This window comes from Aspergillus undulatus, assembly GCF_047715775.1.
Source record: "Aspergillus undulatus strain CBS 261.88 unplaced genomic scaffold BDV17scaffold_61, whole genome shotgun sequence".
Taxonomy (NCBI): Eukaryota; Fungi; Ascomycota; class Eurotiomycetes; order Eurotiales; family Aspergillaceae; genus Aspergillus; species Aspergillus undulatus.
In genome coordinates this window covers 62,169-81,261 of record NW_027396665.1, presented here as the reverse complement: position 1 = coordinate 81,261, position 19,093 = coordinate 62,169, and the positions used below count along the sequence as shown (strand labels likewise).

Here is a 19,093-nt window from a genome sequence, read left to right as displayed (position 1 = left end):
AGACACCCGATAGCAAATATCAAGAGCGTATAGAGCAGAATCGATTCCGGAGAGCTAACTTGGAGTCCGTCGGGTGCGTTTTGAGATGATGACAGATTGAGACATTAAGGTTGTATATTCCCAGTATTGGGCGAAGCTGAATATATATAGCGAAGAAAATGAAACGATTGATATCGAGTTGCTGGGATGCTGATTGTTGAGTCATGAACTGGTATCGTCTCATGGGCACGAGGACTGGAACTAAGAAATTGGACATTGCCGGACGAGAACATCGAGGTTGGCGGGTATATAAAACGGCTGAATTGAGGCGAAAACAGCAAAAGCGAATCACTGGATAATGCAACGGCGCTGCGATGAACCGGCATTTTGTGCCTTGACTTCAAGGGCGACTTTGGCGGCTTCGTAAAAGGCTTCCCGAATACCGCGGTTTTGAACGGCGGAGCACTCTGCCAACGGATATTAGAGCCTCCATTACACTCTTTTTTCTGAACCAATATGCTTACCGAGGTACTTCACGGCGCAAATTTCCTTCGCCTTCGCAAGCCCTTGCTCGTATGTGATAACGTTGGGGTTGTCGTTGAGGAATTCGTCCTTGCGCAAATCACACTTGAGGGCTGTGAGGACCAGTTTCACTCCGGGGACATTCTCCGAGATCTCTTCGATCCATTTGCTGGCCACGTTTTCGAACGAATCGGGGCTGTCGACCTATGTTTCACGACGCAACGAGTTAGCTTAGCCGCAAGCCCGGGGATGCTGGATACTGAGATGTTGGACTGCGAACTTACACTGAAGCACAGCATAATGACATGCGTATCCTCATAGGACAGCGCGCGTAACCGGTCGAATTCCTCCTGTCCGGCTGTGTCCCATAACGATAATTCCATGTGCACGTTATCGACGAAGATGTCTTTCAAATGTCAGTATATTTCGGAGTGAAGAACAAACGGAGGAAATACCATGAACGTAGTTCTCTGCAAATCAAGTCAGTATAAGAACAACCTAATGATAATCAACAGGGCCACGAACCAAAGACAGTCGGTTCGCTGTGTCGCATTGCAGCGGTTAGTACTGGATCTGATTGTAAAGTGTTAAAATGGCCTCACTAGACCGTTGGGAAGTATCTGAGCGACAATTTCAGCAAATCGAAGCTATAAAGCAGTGGAAGTATGAGAAACTACCCTCTAGTAAATACGTTCAGGGCCGATGTTTTACCACAGGCACCGTCCCCTCTGTATCACGATTAGAACCAGACGACCTATTTTCTGCAGTATGCATCACTGACAATAGCACCATCTTGCGCCGAACGACTTTTTGGCGACCGCAGAAATCCATCTTGAGCACGGGTGTTCCCAAGCGATATCGGGGTAATGGGGAGAGCGTCCAGGGGTTCTGATGAAACCGAGGTTCGCGGTTGCGCTGATATATAGATAATATAGGAATTATAAGGTGGTATATGAGGGTGCGAAAGGGCGACGAGGATAAATGGGAGATTGAATACGAGAAGTCAACGGAGAAGTGAAGAAATGAAGCTGCGCCTCAGTCGCGGGCCGTTGAGGTCGATGTCATCAGGCGAAGTTACCAAAAGACCCGGCGAATGGACGGATCGGCTGTGCCAAGCTTCGCCTTGTTTCGAAGTTCCGGTGCCTGAGCCAGAGCACTTACTCCTTTGTATAACGGGTGCGGATTGCAGTCCGGGATATACAAATGTATCAACTGATCATGGACCTGTTTTTGCTGCCTTTGAGCTCAGGTCCTGTTGTTTGACGCCTCGAAGATGGTGACGGTATCTTTGTAGTGGTCGGTGATGTCGTGCATCTACTACCGCGGAGCGGGTGGACAAGGACTCAAGGTAGTATCGATAATCCTTCAGATGCGGAGAATTGGCCTGGCATGTTGTTGGTCTGCAGATATTCTCTGTAGGATTGGTGGGTTATCAAACATGGTTGAATGCCTCAGTTCTAAGCCTTGATGGGGTTGAATATATAGTTGGTAAGTGACAAGTGACGTCTGCGGGAGGCTCTCTTTTACTCCTCGTGGTAGTCAGACTAAAGAGATGATAGGAGCTAATAATTGAAGGAGTAGCAGGTTAATATCTCAAGCTCCAGCTTAGAAACACAAGATTGTCCCCGTCTCAACACTGGACAAAGAACACCCAAGGCTCCCACACGAGGCTCTCAGAAGGAAGGCGGGGGTTCCGGAAGGAAGGTTGGCAGTGGCTGCCCCAGGCCTCAATCGCTGATAGTGGGAGCTTCCATCACAACAGCAACATTCAAGTACTACCTATACTACCACCAGCTTTCCTTTTCTTTCTTACCCACAGAACCACCCTCGATATACCTAAACATCTCACCTCGTCCTCCTACCCTTTCTCGCACGCCTCTCACGAACCCAGTCACACTCCGCCACGATGTCCGACGACGATGATTTCATGCACGACTCTGCTGATGAGGAGTAAGTACATCGACTTTCTGCCTATCTCACGTCCATTCCAGCTCTCGTATCCTTTGACGAACGATGAATAGCCACAGCGGAAAATCAAGAGTCTAACATATCCTGCTAGATACGACTTTGAATACGAAGACGCCGACGAAGACGAAACAGAAGACATTGGGATCGAGAACAAATACTATAATGCGAAGCAGATCAAGGTCGATAATCCGGAGGAGGCGATTGATGAGTTCCTGGGTGTACCTGCCCTGGAACAAGATAAGGGAGACTGGTAGGTTGATATACCGAATCCATGGCCATACTTAGGAAGCCGATCGGTCGTGGGTTAGCAGTGATACTGATTTGCGTTATTGCCCAGGGGATTCAAAGGGCTGAAACAGGCGATCAAGTTGGAGTTTAAGCTGGGGAGATATAGCGATGTAGGTTCAAGGTTCTGTGATGCGCCATGGTTTACTGTGCTAAGCTAACTCTCCAGGCCGTCGAACACTATAGGGAACTCTTAACATACGTCAAATCGGCGGTAACGCGAAACTACTCCGAAAAGTCCATCAACAACATGCTAGACTATATCGAAAAGGGCTCGGACGACGACAAAGCCTACCAGTGCATGGAAGAATTCTATTCCCTCACGCTCGACTCCTTCCAGAACACAAACAACGAGCGCCTGTGGCTGAAGACAAATATCAAATTGGCCCGGCTATGGCTAGATCGAAAGGAGTATGGTCAGTTGAGCAAGAAAGTCCGCGAGTTACACCGGGCTTGTCAGCGCGAAGACGGCTCGGATGATCCCAGCAAGGGCACGTATTTACTGGAGCTGTACGCGCTAGAGATTCAGATGTACGCCGAGACAAAGAACAACAAGCGATTAAAAGCGCTGTACCAGCGTGCGTTGCGTGTGCGGTCGGCGGTGCCACACCCCAAGATTATGGGGATTATCCGGGAGTGCGGAGGCAAGATGCATATGAGTGAGGAGAACTGGGAGGAGGCGCAGAGCGATTTTTTCGAGTCGTTCCGGAACTACGATGAGGCTGGGTCGATGCAACGTATTCAGGTACTCAAGTACCTCGTGCTGACCACCATGCTGATGAAATCGGACATCAACCCGTTCCACTCGCAAGAGACGAAGCCGTACAAGAACGACCCCCGCATTTCAGCCATGACCGATTTGGTCGATGCCTTTCAGCGCGATGACATCCATGCATACGAGGCTGTCCTCAGCAAGAACCCGGACGTGCTAGCCGACCCCTTCATTGCCGAAAACATCGACGAGGTCAGCCGGAATATGCGCACAAAGGCCATTCTGAAATTGATCGCCCCGTACACCCGGTTCACACTCAAGTTCATTTCAAAACACATCAAAATCTCGGTCGCGGAGGCACAGGACATCCTGAGCTTTTTGATCCTGGATAAGAAACTCAAAGCCAAGATCGACCAAGAGAGTGGGACGGTCGTGGTTGAAAGCGCAAGCGATGTGGATCGACTGCGGGCCCTGGAGGAGTGGAACGAATCCCTACGAACGCTCTGGCGAGTGACTCTAAATGAAGGAGAAGGATTCAAGAATGACGATGTCTCGCAGACTGCCGGGATAGGGATGCGAGGCCCCATGCCCTTCCAATCGGCTTTTGATGATGAAGCGTCGGGTTTACTACGCTCCTCTGGCGGCCACCGGCTCCGGAGAGGGGGGAAGGGAAGCAAAGCAGGGCATGGGACTAAGGCTGGCTCAGGGCTGTTTTAGGCGGGGCAAATACAGACTGGGAAAAGAATAGAAAGAAGGAATGAATAATCGCATGTTGTACGGGAGTTGCAGTGGTATTACAAGCATTCAGTAGTAGTTGCCGAATCATGGGGGTTCAATGTCCATAATCCCTGCTGGGCTGTTGGCCTGCAGAAAGTCGAAGAAGAAAGATATCATTATTGAATCTTCCATCACGCTGTCATGTCATGTCGCGTGGTGTCATATCATGACCGCCGTGTACATAACACATACGGACGTACATATGTATGTTCTCAGCTTCTCACCACACACCGGAGGTACCGATAGCGCAGCGTCACCGTCACCGTGAGCCTGGATGTATTGAAGCTGCATGATGATGCTGCAGGACAAACAATCCACAGTTCCCCGGCGACCTGTAAGAACTCATCAGGGACCTGGAAAGCGTGTTCCGCCCGTTTGTTTGTCTCGAGTCGCAGCTGCAGGAGGGAGAATGGACGAGCCCATTCGTTGGGGATGAGATTGCGCATTGCGCAATGGAAGAGGAAGGTAATCGAAGCTGCAGTTTGAGACTGGTGGAACTCGATTCGATACCATTACATTTATTCTACCACAGACTGACTGGCAACTGGCAACTGGCAACCGAGGGATGGGAAAAAGAACGACTGGAGGTCGTCACACCTTAGCGAGGTTTATTATTTCATCATTATCATTAATAGTCCAATTATTCGTCGTCTCCGGCCACGGCGTGGTTTTCCGTTGCATGATGATGCTGCTGCTGCTGTACTCCTCTGCAGCGCTGCAGTACTTCGTTCGGTACTCTGTAGTGTATGTACCCCGAGTAAGATGGTACTTTTTGAATAAAACCGACCAGCGAATGACCTGGCAGTGCATCAGAAGAAGGAATATCCCGTTGACGAGTCTAGTCGACTATCGACTCGAGCGCAGCTCAACATCACAATCAACGTTTTGATATGGCCATGCCGCCAAGGGCGCGGGAACAAAGGTATGCAACATTGCAATTATTGCTCCGTCAATTGTGGAGTGAAGGTGGACAATTGGCAGGCTGTCATCGAATGGATTCCGGGCCATTTCGCACGAACGCCTCCATCTGTCCATCATCGCATTCTCTCTAACCGAAATCCTTTCGAGTAGGTGGGACAGCGACGGTCGCGGAAGCTCAGATTGACTCATGATGTAAGAGATAGGGAACTCTTCCTCCCTCGATACTCTGTTGTCGTTTGTTGGAGACATTGTGGTCTGGACAGCTGGGACGGTAGAAGGAGCTGAGCTGCACGAGGATCGGCTGGCCCAGGGAGCTAATGTACTAATGCCACGGTGCTTCCGTCCCGTCCGCTGCTCGCCCGCACATTCCCTCTAGTTTATCCGTCAAAATTCAGAAATTCGAATCCATCGTGCGCCGAGGTCGGGAAGGGGAAGCAACTGTGCTCCATAATCCTGCCGCCTGTTGTGTGATTCTGAATTCCAGTAATCCAAGACGAGTCGGGTTGGAATCACGACTGGGCATGTACCTTTGCATGACGATAGAAGAGGATGAGATCTTCGTAGCAAACAACGCTCACCTCCGTGATCAATGATCAAGGATCAATGATTGATCATTGCTTGATCGACATTTCGACTGTGTGTCAAGTCCCAAGGAACGGGAGCAAGCAAAGAACTTCGGTAGAAACCAAGCGCCCCCGGAAATAGCCTATGTGCCCTAAAGGACCGCAAAAAGGTACGACCATATCATGGCCGAAGCTGTCACAAAACTTTCACTGACGAGTCCAGACTACAGCAAATCGGGAGTGGGAAAGAGACTGCGCACGCATGCACGATGTAAGCCAGAGAGCGAAGAGAAGAGGGCCCGACTCAGGCAGGTACGATGTGAGCGACAATGGTCATAAGGATGAGGAGGCAACCGCCCGTCGTTAGCCTTTGTTTTGACACTACGACTGACGCTGAAACTGACTCGAGGAGAAAGAAGAATAGTTCGGACGGGGCTCTCTCGGGTGCATGTGCAAGGTATGCTAACCAGCTGGATCGAATCTCCAGACTTGGGCTTGCGTCAAAGAGCAGGGAGACAGGGCCGATTTGCTCTGGGCAGCAGGAAGATTTATCCTGTGCCGAAACCGCCATACAGACTGCTGTGGGAGCCCACAAGGATTGGAGAAGCTGGAAATACCCAACAGAACGGTCCGGAGACAGCGCCACGGTGCTTTGATACCTGTTCGATAACGGACGAGGTATAGATGTAGATCGGACCATCCGCCCGCCCACGGAGCCAGGAAGTTGCTCCGCAGTGATCGGTGGTGAGGGAGGGTTGGTGGACTAATTGATGCAGTGCTGTTTCACGTTTCTTCTTCGGCCCTTGTATGACTATTGAAGCCCTGCGTTGCAGTCTAGTAGTGGGCTGCTAGCCCAATGTCAAAGAGAGCTAACGGACGTCAAAGGAATCCTGCAGTGATTCGTCTCCAGCCTGCCTCTCGATCTTTGTTGACAGTGGGCGCAGGATGTCAGACGAGGCCAAAGCATCGCATAGCAGAAACCTTGTTCTTGACTCTCTGACTCTCTGACTCTGCTGGTCTGATGATTCAATCAATGATTGCCTGAGGGTTATTTGTGCATTGCGCAGCGGTCGACATTATTAGCGAGCAAAAGGCAATCGTGCCTGTGCAGGTGGCTCCTTCCTCGTAAAATACTGGTACATACATGGGCTGCAGCATGCAAGCCGGAGAATCACAGACTGGCCCTTACGCAGAGGCAGACTATCTATGGTCCTATGGACTGCCGGGAGATAGATTAACCTGCGGTGCTAAGCAGAGGGCAACCGCAGCCAGCGTGCAAGGACGAATTGCGGCAGGTGCAGCTGCTTTCAGTGACAAGGTGTTCACAAACAACAGCAGGGATGCTTAGACGAGAAGGACTTGGGATCTGAAAGCCAGCCATCTAGCCTTCTTAGCCATCTTAGCCATCTTACGCGCAGTCGCATAGTCTCCGTCCTCATGCAGCTGTGGGCGGACATGTGGTCGGATTCGAGGACTTTTCTTTTTGTCAAGACGGTGATCATAACGGACAAGCTATGATTGCAAATGCGACCGCTAATGGCCGGGATTGGGAGGACATGCCCATCCCAGTTTCCACAGACCTGGCGACGGGGACGTATGGAGAAGGCGATGGCGGAGAGAGTGCGGCCTGAGCCCAGCAGCGCCGGCTGTCAGTGGCCACTCGGCATTTGCCCGGTGACCACATTGGCACATTGACCACTTTGTTCAGATCATGACAGCATCAGTAAGTAGTAGTAGTAGTAGTAGTAGTAGTAGTAGTAGTAGTAGTAGTAGTAGTAGTAGAGAACTGAATAACTAAGAGATAATGTTTCTCCATTCGGCCAGCCTCGAAGTGGATAGACCGATAGAGCCGATAGCAGTGGATAGCCTTATCTGCTAGTAATACTACCACTACTGTCACCATAATAACCCGCCTGATCCCTGCTCTCGTCGCTCGCTCGCTTCTTCTTATCTATTCGCTCCTCCTCCGCCCCCCAGAGATCGAGATCTTGTTCTCGAGTGAAACAAGGTCTGGATCCTGGACTCTGGATTCCTGTTCTTTATCCCCTTGCTCCACTACTATTCTTGCAAAGGCTCTCAGCAAGTAAGTAAAGGTGGGGAAGTACTGGATGGCTGCAGTTGCTGTGTCACATGCTCGATACACCATCACAAAGCTGTCTTGCTCTTCTTCTCTCTCTTCTCTCTTTTAACTCCTCCTTTCAGCCCCCTGGATGCTTCGTCCAACTTCATCTTTCATTGTGCTTTAGACTTTCCCGTTGCTGTACCATTGGCCTATTCATAGATTTGCCGTCGCTTGATAGCCTGAACGCTGGCCTACTTCTTTGCCCTCAGTGATGCTAAGGAGTCGTAACAGAAGGTCTCTGGATTACTGAGACACCGCCATCGATTGCTCAGCACCGGGGCGAGGAGAGCATACCAAGACGAGGCAGTGGCTTCCCCGAACGATGTACTTGGTGTGATAGTCTTTGGATCGCTCCCTCCCGACGCCGTCGCCCCACCGACCCTCCCAACGTCCCACGGTTAACGAGCATCTTGACCTCACCTTATGCGATGTCCGTATCGGGCCTTCCTAGGAATCACTTTGATCCCTTGAATCATTTCCCACAAAGGGAGGATCATTTTCCTGGCTACTATTCTCATCCTGTATCGGCATCCGCCTATATTGGCCACGGACTTCCCCTCTACGCCCACCATCCGCCACCTGTTTTCAGCATGAATCCACCGAGGAACGAGGAAAGGGAGCGATTCCAGCAGCTTTCCAATACGTATCAGCCGGATATTCAAGTATGTCTATTGACTCAGGCCTTGGATAGTGCTCAATTGACACCTCGAATAGGGCCCGCTAGTTTCTCACAAACAGTCTACCAATGCAATCGCGATGGATTATGCCAATGCCGACCCTGCCTTTGCTACAAAGACTAGTGTATGATTTGAACGTGGATGGTTCAGTCGATCAACTGTAACTGACAGCCTCTACAGGCCCTTGCCGTTACGCATCCGCAGTCCCGTATCATGAAAGGCGATGGCAACTGTGGCTGGAGAGGTATGTCTTTAGGGTCTCGCAAGTGACGACTAGAGAACTTACCTCACTTAGCGGTTGCCTTTGGATATTTCGAGAACCTTTTCAACACTCGTGACCCTATGCGAGTGCATCGCGAGTTGATTCGGATCAAATCGTTGAATACGCTTCTCGACCAGGTCGGACAAGATGAAACCATGTACGAAATGTTTGTGGATGCCACAGAGGAAGTGTTCGAGAGCATATCGAGCGCAATAGAAATAGGAGACCGCGACGACTCTTTTTTGGTCGAGCTTTTCAACCAAGAATACAACTCGACTGCGGTTCTCACCCATTTCAGAGTGAGTACAATTTCCGACCGCTTATTTCTCTTCTCCTTCTTTTGTTCTCGCAAACCTCAAAGACCAATCGCCATCAACATGGAGATTGATAGATGCTGACCTTTCAAATGACAGATCCTGACTAGCGCGTGGATAAGGCTGAATCCGATCCGCTATCAAGCCTTCCTGTCCATGCCCTTGGACGAATACTGCCGCTCGCAAATAGAGACGGTCAAGTCCGAGATTGACGAAATTGGGTTACAGGCATTGGTCGACGGAGTCATCGAGGCATCTGGGCTCATGGTGGAAATTCTGTATCTTGATCGAAGCGAAGGCGATGCCGTGACCCCTCACTTGCTTACACAAACGCGGCCAGGAATTGGCACTATACACCTGCTCTACCGACCGTAGGTCACTTCCCTGAACTTCTAGCAATAATCATTGCCACTGACTTAAAGCATATAGGGGCCATTACGATCTGCTATACCGGGAAGAACCGATCATAAACATGCAGCCAGTAGTCAACCTACAATACGACATGTCATCCAATTACGATACTTGGGGCCCTAGTGGGCTCTCCTTTGATGTGAATTCGAGTCTGATGGCCATACCGAACTTGATGATGGACACCTCGTTTGGGCTTGCCCCTCCCCCTCCACCTCCCATTTCGCAACCTCCGTCAGATCCCTACCGAGTATCACCACCGCAGGAAGTCTATCAGCCCCCGGTACAGGCTTCTCCTCCGCCACCAAACCTCGCCTCCCCGCACCCACCACAGCCGCAGATTCAATTAACTGCACCACACCCGAGAATGGACGCATTACCTCCCAAGTCACTTGATGGGCCTCAGCTTCGGTTCACTCCGTACGTGATGGATGCAAAATCTAATCCTTCGCTCCCGATTACCGCACCGTTTAAGAAGTATGATCTCCCATCCATAAACCGGTTATGGACTGACTAACATACCAATAGTTCTCCGTACAATCAAGCCCATTTTCAGAATTCAGATTTCGAACCAATTCACTGGGAGCCTAACGAATCTCGGAAATAATCGATCCGCGAGACCGCGTCTTGACCCCTTTCACCTTTTACCAGCACTGTCTATGACATACGACATGTATGACCCCACATTACGAATTGCACTTGCACCAGCCCGGTCCCAGATACCAGGAGGTAGTCTGCTATGATGAAATGTTCTGCTGTTGTGGGAATAACCTTCCCTGCCTTTGTTAGAAGATTCGAGACATAATGCCTTATTTTCCGGGCTCTTTCGTGATTTTCTCCATGTTATATTGCGTTTGCCATGCAATCTTCATTTCCCATCTATTAGCGTGTGCTATGTATCTTGCATAGGTGTGAGCGCGGTTTAATTCCTGCTTGGGCTTTGAAAAGAACCAACCCGCTAATCAAAGCGAGGTTTCATACTTTCTATCTTGCTGCAAACACGTATCAACTTTGGTCATTAGTCTGTCGTTGGCTGCTTCTCTTAGCTGCTTCTTATAGCATTGTATTCCGATCGACCCGATACCAAGGAACGAAAATTGCTTAATGATATATGGTATCTTTGTAGCTCCACACTCCAACTAACATTAGTACATTGAGTGGACTTTCTATCTATCTAGACATCCGGTGGCTCATGACCGCGACCAAATGGTCTGTTATACTCTTTGACTCAACTCTTATGTAACAATGCGCATATATAATCTCACAAAACGACATCTTGAATCCCTGATACCCTGAAAACCTGAATGTAAAACACCTGGAGGGTGTAGAAAAATGTTATTGTTGCGTTAGTCAGGTGGCTGATAGAAGTAAGATGTATAAGATCCGAGCGAGTCATGGTGGAAGTGGGATCTATTCGATTAGATCTAGAACTGGATCGAGATACATCAGGTCGGTATTGTGAGTGTACCTCATTTTGTAAGTAGTAGGAAGTGGAAGGGGAGCTGTAGTTCGGCTGAAGAGCGTTGTCCCGCTATGCAAGGGGTGTATAGACGTACGCCGATCGCCGAACACGGTCGAATCTAGTCGTTTAATTCCGCGCAGATGTTTCCAGGCTCCGCGAATAGCTAGCTAGCTATTGCATTGTACTTGATCTGCATCATGCGATTTGTGATGCACCAATTCAGACTCTTATTCAAGTAAAGTCATGCTGCGGCGTAGGCGCAAAGTTGACCCATTCCGAAAAGTCCATTCCGGCATTGACATTTAAGTCCTGGTTAACGTCTGGGAACATGCTGCCGAAGGTGGGATCGTTATAAAGTTGGTCGGCGAAGGGCATGAAGATTGGTTGTTGATGTTGGGGACCCACTGCAGGGCTTGTGGGGTTTGATGAATATACAGGGGCACAAAGTCGATTGATCACGTCGAGACAGCGGCCGGCGAGGTTATTGTTGCTGAGGGATGGGTACATAAGTAGTGCCTTTGTTGACTCGATCTCCTGGAGCCAGCTTGGCGCGTCGGCGCTGGTTGGGTCGGTCATTAGGAGGATGATTGGGATTAGGCCTGCCTGGAAGAGGAAGTAGCTGGGGGAACAGATTAGCTGGGTTCAGAAGGGAGGGAGTGTTTAGAAAGGAGTGGACGCACAGCATATACCATGCACCAAGCCTGGTACAGAGATGGTTGTTCACGAAATCGGTAATTGAGGATATGGTCAATCTAGCATTGCGGAGGCAGAGCATCCTGCACTCGGCCTCGAAAGGATCTTCCTGCTCGGCGGGTGTATTGGGAGTCCATCTCCTAGATGCCCATCGCAAGAGAATGGGCCGGTAAATGAGAATTCTCAGGTTCCAATCCCGCCACATGAGTCGATTTCGGACTAGAGCGAAATTGTCTGACATCGTACTGAGGTCGGGCTGCTTGAGGTAGTCGGGCAACTCGTTGTACCATTGGTCCATCGGTTTCTGGAGGTTCAAGGTCTCTTCGGGTGTTGGATTTGGACCGGAAATCAGACGTTGGTAGACACTGTTTGTCAGAATATGGAATTTAGCCTGGGCAATCATCCCGGTATATAGCGTCGGCTCATTGACTTCGGGAGGCAGGGTTGTGGTTGTTGTTGTGAGAGCTTCATCATGAATGTTGAGAACATGTTTGACATCCATAACGCTGTCCTCTGGTAGGAGGATAGGACGTCCAAATGTCTTCGCGGCACCGCTATCAAAAATGTAGACACCCCACCATAGTCTTCTGCGAACCTCTCGTTGTGAAAGGCTAATCTTCCATCCATGAAACTCTTTATGTAGGCCAAGGCTCATAGACATCCGGACAGCTAACCCTAAGAAATTCCAGCCGGTGTTGGGCTTGTTCCTCTTTTGAGCGTAATTACTCAGGAACAACAAAGCCTGAACAAGAGTGAGGTTTCCGGCCTCAAACACGGACATTTGCTGTAACCTGCTTCTGGCTTCTTGGTAAAATGTAATATCTAGGTCAGAGTTGTCGTCGCCAATACACCAAGCGCCCAGGGCGAGAATTGTGTTTAGCAGAATCTGCCATGCCGGTCCATGGGGCCTGGGAAGCTGCTCGTGGAACTGCGCCCTGAATGTAGCCTCGTGGACGAAAGGGTAGCTCATGTGATAATTGAGGAAGAATGCATCCATGAAAGCCTGCTCGACAACACCAGAGGGTGCGATGTTCAGAAGCTGTGATTTTAGTGGGACTCTATCCGAGCGGTCCACGGGTTTTGAAGATCCGGGAGGTATGTTGAGGTCAAAGCCATGTTTGAGCAAGGCTCGAAGCGGGACGACGCTTGAGGATGCTCCTGTAAGAAATGGTAAGCAGTGGCAGTGGGCCAATGGAGAGTAGTCGACGTACCGAAATAACCAGCGCCCTCTGGCTTGATCGACAGTGCTGCCATTCCGTCTGTCAGGTCACCAAGCATGATTCTGTTCTCAGCCCAGTCAAACCCATCGGAATGTTGGGGTAGGGTTTCTGGTGCCGGCTCATGTCGTTCTGCCTCGGCCTTCGCGGGGGTAGAATGTCTAGAAGAAGACTTGGATGAGGTGCCCGCCTTAGGAAGGGGGTCCTGATCATGTAGAAGAGAGCGGACTGTGGCATCCAAATCACCTCCCGGGAACAGTCGTCCTAAGGCTGATTCGAAAGCTTGCAAGCGGTCTTCTACATACGTCAGGTGCCTATCACAAATATTAGCACAGGGAAAAGAAAGAGGCGGTGGATAATAATAGAGGACTAAAGACATACTGTCGCGTCAGAGGGCTTCTGTTCACTTTCGGGCTAAATTTGCATTCTTTGCCCAGTTGCTTGCATTGGGCGCAAGTAGGTTTCTCTTTGGAGCACTGATAAAGATTAGATCTAGGCTTGATAAAAGGGTAAAAAAGACAAAATACCCTCGATTTTCGAAGACGACATTCATCACACTGCAAAACCGCCAAGTCAGATATGGCCTCGTTGTATACTTCTGATCAACTTACTGCATAGGAATGGGAATCGCGAGTGCTAGCCATTTTTATGTTGTTTTCCGGCGCCAGGTATCTTGCGCGCGTTGACAATCATAAAGAATTCGGATCATCTGCAATTTGGTAGTTAGCCAAGGGGCTGCTGGTGCCGCATATATTGTAACAGGGGAGACGATCAGACATGCACTGACGGCTCCCTGACAAGGCGGAAATGGACAATGAATTGCATCAGAACTCCCGTTGAATAAGTGCTCTGCAGCCTGTCTGTTCGAAGAGTCGAACAAGATATACAGTCCAGCCGGCACTACTGAACTTGGCCTCGAGGGGTACAGTGGGGTATGTCGAAAAGCAGCACTGCTCAGGTGATAGGTATGGGGCACACTCACGATCGGCGGGTCAAGGTATTTAGTGCACGCTCCAGGGACTGGACAACAGAAGACGCATCAAGAACAGATGCTGATCATTGGTCCCATGAGAGGCGATATAAAAGGAATGGATAGGTCGGATGGCGAGAGAGAAGATGGTTTCTGTCAGTCCACGTGTGGGGGACCGTGAGATCGCGGTCATGTGACTTTCGAAAATTTCTCGAATTTCGACAAGTTCCCGGTCGGTTCCTCGGTGAAACTGGTAATACTTCTGCTTCAAATGCTTGCAAGGCTAGCAGTCAGCACTGAAAGATGACCTGGTTAGCTGAGCCTTGACAGCTGGTGCATCTCGAGGTTACTATACGGTTATTCGAGCCGCTGCGCGCCTAGCGGATAGGGCCCGAAGATGCATTGATCTTTGCTTTTTCCCGCAGGACCTCATAGTTGCTGGTCGGCGCGCTTTGAAAATACATAATTAGGGTAACGGTAAACGCGCTGGAACGCCATACTAGTAACCTTGTATGTACTTTGTAGAGTCGTAGGCATGCTTCCAATTGTTGCCTTAGACGTGGGGCATCAAGTGGACCTTTGCTCAGGTACCATTTCTGGCCAATCAAACGCATCAATCGACTCCATCTTCACGACGTCACCGAATTCAGGCTCTCACCAAAAATTTATCTGACCCGCATAAACGCTCCGAATCCGCGGCGGAATTGCAATCAGACTGGTGAGTCCCTGATATTAAGGTAAGCCCTATTTGCACTGCTTACAGTGTACATCTGCGGGTAAATGAAGTCCTGACAAGGTTGTTATACTCCAGTCATGCCTAGCCAACCGCCCCTCCCCCACCTTCTCACTCCCTACATATCGTCGCCTCCTCCGTCGTCGCTCACGGCCGTTTCATCTGTGTTAGGCGCCACGGGAAACTGGCTAGTACTACGATTTCTCTCAGCTGCTTTAACTTCATCTTCATCCCATGCTGGTCCCGGGATTCAAGGGAGAAAGAGAAAAGTGGTGCTCGTGAGTTTCCTGCGGGGTTGGGACTTTTGGAAGTCCGAAGCAAAGAGATTGGTATGGACACGGTATTCTCGGAGACACCCAGGAACGCGCTTCCTAATGACATTGGCAGGGGCTGGATCTAGCGCGTCTCACAGAAAAGCGACAATTTGCGTTTGTCGACGGGCTCTCTGAGCTATTCTCCTCATCGACCGCTCCTACACCGTCACCAGCACCATCAACCGGCGCACCATCTCGAAAAACCCTTCCCACCCGGCCGCAACCCGGCCTCCCTGCCCGTGGCCCAATACAATCACGTCAACCTGCTCCCCCAGCCGCCAATGTTGATGGCCCAGCGCCTCCTTCGGCTGCCAGAGAAAATGCTTCAGTGAAGTGCCTGCATCTGACAGGCAGCGGAATCACAGCAATAGATGCGCTAGAAAAGGATATTACAACAGTGGTCGAACAGCTCAAACCACCAAGTCCGGGCGAAGATGGAGAAGAATCTGAAATCCTTTTGGTCGTCGATCAACCGGATCTGCTACTCGCAGCTACGGGGCCAAGTAAGGGCATCGGCGCTACTGAGATGGGAGAGTGGATAATGGGACTACAGCAGGTAAGTCGGCAGTTACCCGAGGTCGTGGGTTATCCTTGGAAATGTGGATCGTTAACTATGACCTCGTTGTGAACATCTAGGCTGCGACTGCAACAGTTGTGACTACCTCCGCAGACTCGCCGCTTATTCACAACGCCTCTGCTTTCGCTCACCAAACTGCGACACCGTTAGAAACGGAACATGCTGCGTTTGCAATTGGGTTGGCTCACCGGGCGGAGACGGTCATGCAGCTTCGAAATCTGGAAACTGGTGTTGCTAGGGACGTCAGTGGTGTCCTCAGGGTTAGTAAAGGTGGCGCATGGGGCCAGAGGGAGATCACTGGGGAAGAAAGTTGGGAGGAGGTATTATACTTTGTTCAGAGAGATGGTGGCGTTAGCGTGTTCGGACGCGGGGAATAGATCGCCAATGCTGGGCATTGAGGCGCATAAAATGAGAAATTAGACTTGGCTGCAAGTGTACAGTACCGGAGTTGGTTGACAGAGGTTGGACAGAGTTCTAATTGGAGACCTTGTGGTACTGCAGGCACCAGAATGGATTCAGAGACAGATCACATTGAATGGATATATCTCAATATCGACTCTGCCACAGGATGGGATATTCGCCAGCCATAAACAAGGAAAAGGAAATTCATTCATGCTTGTCCCTTTTTTGAACTTTATCCATTTCGAATGCCCATGAGATTGTAAATTTTCTGTCTTCCAGATACCGCCAAGTATGTGCCCTTTTTCTCTAATATAAGTGCTCTGACGGCAAAAGTGAAGACTTGTCCCAACACCAACTCCATGGGAGCGCCCCCCGCATGTGAAAAAACCGACTACTTCGGATGCGAGGCTCCTCTGCCATAGTCATGCCAGCCCCCTCCAGCCTCTAGGAACGAAAACGCGGCATCGGAATCGGTTTAGTGGTTCTCAGGGCCACGGGCGCCCTTGGGAGTGCCGACCTGGAAGCCGTTCTTGAAGCGGCGGTGGACGTCCCGAAGGTGGGAGGTACGGCCGGAACCGGTGGTCTTGCGTCGCTTGGCCTTCTCGCCCCAGTTGACTGTTGTCCAGATCTCGTAAGCCAATGTTCGATACAGATATCATATACCACTCTGCCCGTATTCCAACGCCAAGCAATATGAAAAGGATGCAGGGATATTCGTACACTTGCGGGTCTTAGCAGAAGGGTAACCGCAGTTGGCGCAGGTCGACTTCTGGATGTGGTAGGACCGGCGGCCTGAATTCAACAATATCAAACATTAGCCCTTCTGTTCTTCTCTTTCTGACTGTCCCTGGTTTGTTCCTTTATAGAAATCCCCATTCGTATGCATCGTCGGAAAAAAGACTCGGAGGAAATGGAATACTGACCACAACGCCGGCACAGGGTGTGAGTCTTGTTGTGGCGCTTTCCGAAGCTGGAGGTACCCTTCGCTATAATGGTCGTCAGTCTGGAAAGTTCCGTCGAGAATTTCGAGATGTCGACGGGATATCGAATTTGGACGTACTCATCTTGAATTAGGAACTGTGACGAACGGAAAATGTCAGTAAATACAATCTCCAGGATTCAACAATTCGAGGTAGTAAACCGGCGCAACTCACCTGGCGATTCCGTTGAAGGGCTGGTTGTCGTTGTCGTCGTCGCTACTAGGCGGTTCGAAAGTTGCGCTGGGTCCGGGTGTCTTGCTAAGCGAGTGTGCCAGGAGAGGGCACAAGCCCTGCCGCTCCCCGAAAGGGTAAAGATCACATGACTTTACCCTACGAGTGGCTGACCGATTCACGTGACCAGTTGAATCTGTCGGAGCATACTGCCCTCCGGTACCGCCTGCCCCTAGGGGTTCGACCTCGCTTAGTCATCTATTAGTAAGCTAGCTATCTTAGATAGGCGGCCTACCAGCCACCCAATGAGACACACATCCATCACTTCCCACAGAATCTCTCGAGGGGAAGGCTGAGAATAAAGTACCTGGTTTCATGATAATGAAGCATAAGAATGTAACATCTGCAGCAATATTTCACTTGAAGACGCCATGCTATGTGTGTTCATGAATCCGATATAATATGTACATAGAAAGTAAGTTCGAGGTGGAAGTGCAATCAACCACCTATTCATCATTCTTCCCAATAAAAGAAGCCATGGGGTCATCAGCTGCAAGTCGGCTGCGCTTGTATGATTCAACTTCCTCCTCCGAGATTCCTGTTTGTACCTCCATAAGTGTCCTTTTCTTTGCATTTGGTTCGCGCCCTTGGTTCCGGGATCCTGAGCTCTCTTCCGCGCGCGGGCTGTTAGCCTCATCAGCATCCAGCGATGGCTTCTCAGTCTCAGTGTCCGGTAGTAACAACATGTTTCCTGCTTCCTCAAACGCTCGCTTTCCCCCTTCGCCGGTACAATAGCTGTTCTTGACGGTCGAGAAACAGCAAGCATATCCCCATTGGAAATTGTGCCACCAGCTACCCCATACAGTCTTGTGGTTGTTGGTGAGAATATCCTCAGGATATTTGGACTTGGTGGCCTTCTTGGGCGCGCCCTTAATTGCCCCTGTCTCGTCGTACTCGAGGAAGCGCTCATTCTCAATAACCATTGTATCGCGAAGTGGCGTCGGTTGCAGATGCTGTTCACCACCATACTTTTCGAGAAGGGCCTTCCGTTGCGCATTACGCTTGGCCTCACTCTCAACCATTTCCTTCTTTCGCAAGATCTCGCCAGAGGTAGGATTCGCCTGTAAATGAATTTTCTGCGTGCCGCGTTCTTGTGCTTCCCAAGCGTACCGTTGAGCTCTTTCAAATTCCGCCGCATCACCAGACGAGCGAACAAAGTTCTCTTCAGCGACAAGAGCAGCAGCTTGATCCTCTGCAGCGCCTGCGTCTACCATGCGTCGCGTTTTCGGATCGTACTTGGCGGAGTCCAGGTCAAGGTTCAGGAGATATTTGGCAGTATCCTCTCGAATTCGAAGGTTGCGCGTAGCTGTACTCTGTTGTCTTCCCATATCGGATTCCTCCGCATAACGAGCTTCCTGTTCAGGAGCTTCCTCATCTAATGCATCATTCGTAGCTTGGGCTTCGCCGTTCGCGATCTTCGCTTGTCGTTTTAGTTTCTCTAGTTCCTCGTATTCCTCAACAACTTGTCGATATTCGCCAGCATCGTAGCCGTTCCATCGGTCTCTTTTCGCATCCCATCCCAAGTCAACGTTCTGTATAATTTCATCTGCTTGAATGTCCTTGCCCGTCCATTTCGCGCCCTGTTTTCTCGGTCGACTAAGGCATTCTTTGGTTCTGTGAGTCATTGCACCGCAGTTCTCACAAGCACCTTTGCGATACTTGGTGGCGGCTGGGCCAGCACGCTTCCCGCGCTCGTACCATTTTGATTGGTCTGGTGTAGACTTGTGTAATCGCTGGTGCTCTAGGTAGTCATTCGCATCGTCATCGTCGATATAGAATGGCTTCTTCGAGATGAAAGCTGGAATGTACTCGTTCCGCTCCTTCGATGCGACGTCCGCGGGCTTTCGCGACATGACGGTGGTAAATCTCGAGGAAGCGTAGGCGGAGTCAAGACAGAGTACAAAAGAGAGTATTGTTTCAGGAGAAAAATGATGATTAATGCTCCAACAATGCTCAGCACTGTTGCGTGGTGACACTCTGACTCTCAAAAGTCTTTGCTGTGAA

At 50.2% G+C, this 19,093-nt stretch overlaps 7 protein-coding genes across 7 annotated transcripts; 3 read left to right on the top strand and 4 right to left on the bottom strand.

Moving 5' to 3' along the window:
- Positions 1–23: 23 nt before the first annotated feature.
- Positions 24–1,427, bottom strand: rho3 (Rho family GTPase RHO3). The gene is made up of 8 exons (XM_073755261.1): positions 1,283–1,427; positions 1,179–1,229; positions 1,104–1,121; positions 1,027–1,043; positions 957–971; positions 786–907; positions 504–705; positions 24–446 (listed from the first exon to the last, which is right to left on the bottom strand). The coding sequence occupies exons 1-8, from the start codon at positions 1,330–1,332 to the stop codon at positions 328–330; spliced, it is 594 nt and encodes a 197-aa protein (XP_073611725.1). The 5' UTR covers positions 1,333–1,427; the 3' UTR covers positions 24–327.
- Positions 1,428–2,778: 1,351 nt separating this feature from the next.
- BDV17DRAFT_201515 (putative COP9 signalosome subunit 2 (CsnB)) lies at positions 2,779–4,496 on the top strand. Its single transcript, XM_073755262.1, has 2 exons — positions 2,779–2,867; positions 2,924–4,496. Exon 2 carries the CDS (start codon positions 3,005–3,007, stop codon positions 4,181–4,183), a length of 1,179 nt encoding a protein of 392 aa, XP_073611724.1. The 5' UTR covers positions 2,779–2,867; positions 2,924–3,004; the 3' UTR covers positions 4,184–4,496.
- Positions 4,497–8,277: 3,781 nt separating this feature from the next.
- BDV17DRAFT_300751 (OTU family ubiquitin thioesterase) lies at positions 8,278–10,853 on the top strand (the record flags this gene model as incomplete). Its single annotated transcript, XM_073764124.1, has 7 exons — positions 8,278–8,511; positions 8,564–8,650; positions 8,707–8,770; positions 8,822–9,087; positions 9,202–9,473; positions 9,532–9,987; positions 10,039–10,853. 7 exons carry the CDS (start codon positions 8,278–8,280, stop codon positions 10,115–10,117), a joined length of 1,458 nt encoding a protein of 485 aa, XP_073611723.1. The 3' UTR covers positions 10,118–10,853.
- BDV17DRAFT_201298 (putative C6 transcription factor (Gal4)) lies at positions 10,616–13,732 on the bottom strand. The gene is made up of 6 exons (XM_073755260.1): positions 13,494–13,732; positions 13,410–13,439; positions 13,264–13,358; positions 12,877–13,196; positions 11,653–12,823; positions 10,616–11,591 (listed from the first exon to the last, which is right to left on the bottom strand). Exons 1-6 carry the CDS (start codon positions 13,524–13,526, stop codon positions 11,204–11,206), a joined length of 2,037 nt encoding a protein of 678 aa, XP_073611722.1. The 5' UTR covers positions 13,527–13,732; the 3' UTR covers positions 10,616–11,203.
- An 804-nt stretch (positions 13,733–14,536) lies between these two features.
- On the top strand, positions 14,537–16,088 carry BDV17DRAFT_201272 (uncharacterized protein). Its single transcript, XM_073755259.1, has 4 exons — positions 14,537–14,589; positions 14,664–14,914; positions 14,973–15,455; positions 15,536–16,088. The coding sequence occupies exons 2-4, from the start codon at positions 14,666–14,668 to the stop codon at positions 15,851–15,853; spliced, it is 1,050 nt and encodes a 349-aa protein (XP_073611721.1). The 5' UTR covers positions 14,537–14,589; positions 14,664–14,665; the 3' UTR covers positions 15,854–16,088.
- A 36-nt stretch (positions 16,089–16,124) lies between these two features.
- On the bottom strand, positions 16,125–17,097 carry BDV17DRAFT_201269 (60S ribosomal eL37 domain-containing protein). The gene is made up of 5 exons (XM_073755258.1): positions 17,033–17,097; positions 16,939–16,955; positions 16,739–16,864; positions 16,599–16,670; positions 16,125–16,493 (listed from the first exon to the last, which is right to left on the bottom strand). The coding sequence occupies exons 2-5, from the start codon at positions 16,940–16,942 to the stop codon at positions 16,354–16,356; spliced, it is 342 nt and encodes a 113-aa protein (XP_073611720.1). The 5' UTR covers positions 16,943–16,955; positions 17,033–17,097; the 3' UTR covers positions 16,125–16,353.
- Positions 17,098–17,447: 350 nt separating this feature from the next.
- slu7 (mRNA splicing protein SLU7) lies at positions 17,448–19,056 on the bottom strand. The gene has a single exon (XM_073759010.1). It carries the CDS (start codon positions 18,940–18,942, stop codon positions 17,536–17,538), a length of 1,407 nt encoding a protein of 468 aa, XP_073611719.1. The 5' UTR covers positions 18,943–19,056; the 3' UTR covers positions 17,448–17,535.
- Positions 19,057–19,093: the final 37 nt, after the last annotated feature.

Bases quoted from the DNA above. Each gene is read 5' to 3' on its own strand.
- rho3 (XM_073755261.1), bottom strand. From the start codon at position 1,332: ATGGATTTCTGCGGTCGCCAAAAAGTCGTTCGGCGCAAGATGGTGCTA. The intron at 1,230-1,282 runs GTCAGTGATGCA...ATCGTGATACAG, and splicing joins CGGCGCAAGATGGTGCTATT to AGGGGACGGTGCCTGTGGTA. The intron at 447-503 runs GTAAGCATATTG...ATCCGTTGGCAG, and splicing joins TTGCGCCGTGAAGTACCTCG to AGTGCTCCGCCGTTCAAAAC.
- BDV17DRAFT_201515 (XM_073755262.1), top strand. From the start codon at position 3,005: ATGCTAGACTATATCGAAAAGGGCTCGGACGACGACAAAGCCTACCAG.
- BDV17DRAFT_201298 (XM_073755260.1), bottom strand. From the start codon at position 13,526: ATGGCTAGCACTCGCGATTCCCATTCCTATGCA. The intron at 13,359-13,409 runs GTATTTTGTCTT...AATCTTTATCAG, and splicing joins GTCGTCTTCGAAAATCGAGG to TGCTCCAAAGAGAAACCTAC. The intron at 11,592-11,652 runs GTGCGTCCACTC...CTGTTCCCCCAG, and splicing joins CTTGGTGCATGGTATATGCT to CTACTTCCTCTTCCAGGCAG.
- BDV17DRAFT_201272 (XM_073755259.1), top strand. From the start codon at position 14,666: ATGCCTAGCCAACCGCCCCTCCCCCACCTTCTCACTCCCTACATATCG. The intron at 14,915-14,972 runs GTATGGACACGG...TGACATTGGCAG, and splicing joins AGTCCGAAGCAAAGAGATTG to GGGCTGGATCTAGCGCGTCT. The intron at 15,456-15,535 runs GTAAGTCGGCAG...GTGAACATCTAG, and splicing joins GGATAATGGGACTACAGCAG to GCTGCGACTGCAACAGTTGT.
- BDV17DRAFT_201269 (XM_073755258.1), bottom strand. The intron at 16,671-16,738 runs AGGAACAAACCA...TGTTGAATTCAG, and splicing joins ACGAATGGGGATTTCTATAA to GCCGCCGGTCCTACCACATC. The intron at 16,494-16,598 runs GTACGAATATCC...TCTGGACAACAG, and splicing joins TTCTGCTAAGACCCGCAAGT to TCAACTGGGGCGAGAAGGCC.
- slu7 (XM_073759010.1), bottom strand. From the start codon at position 18,942: ATGTCGCGAAAGCCCGCGGACGTCGCATCGAAGGAGCGGAACGAGTAC.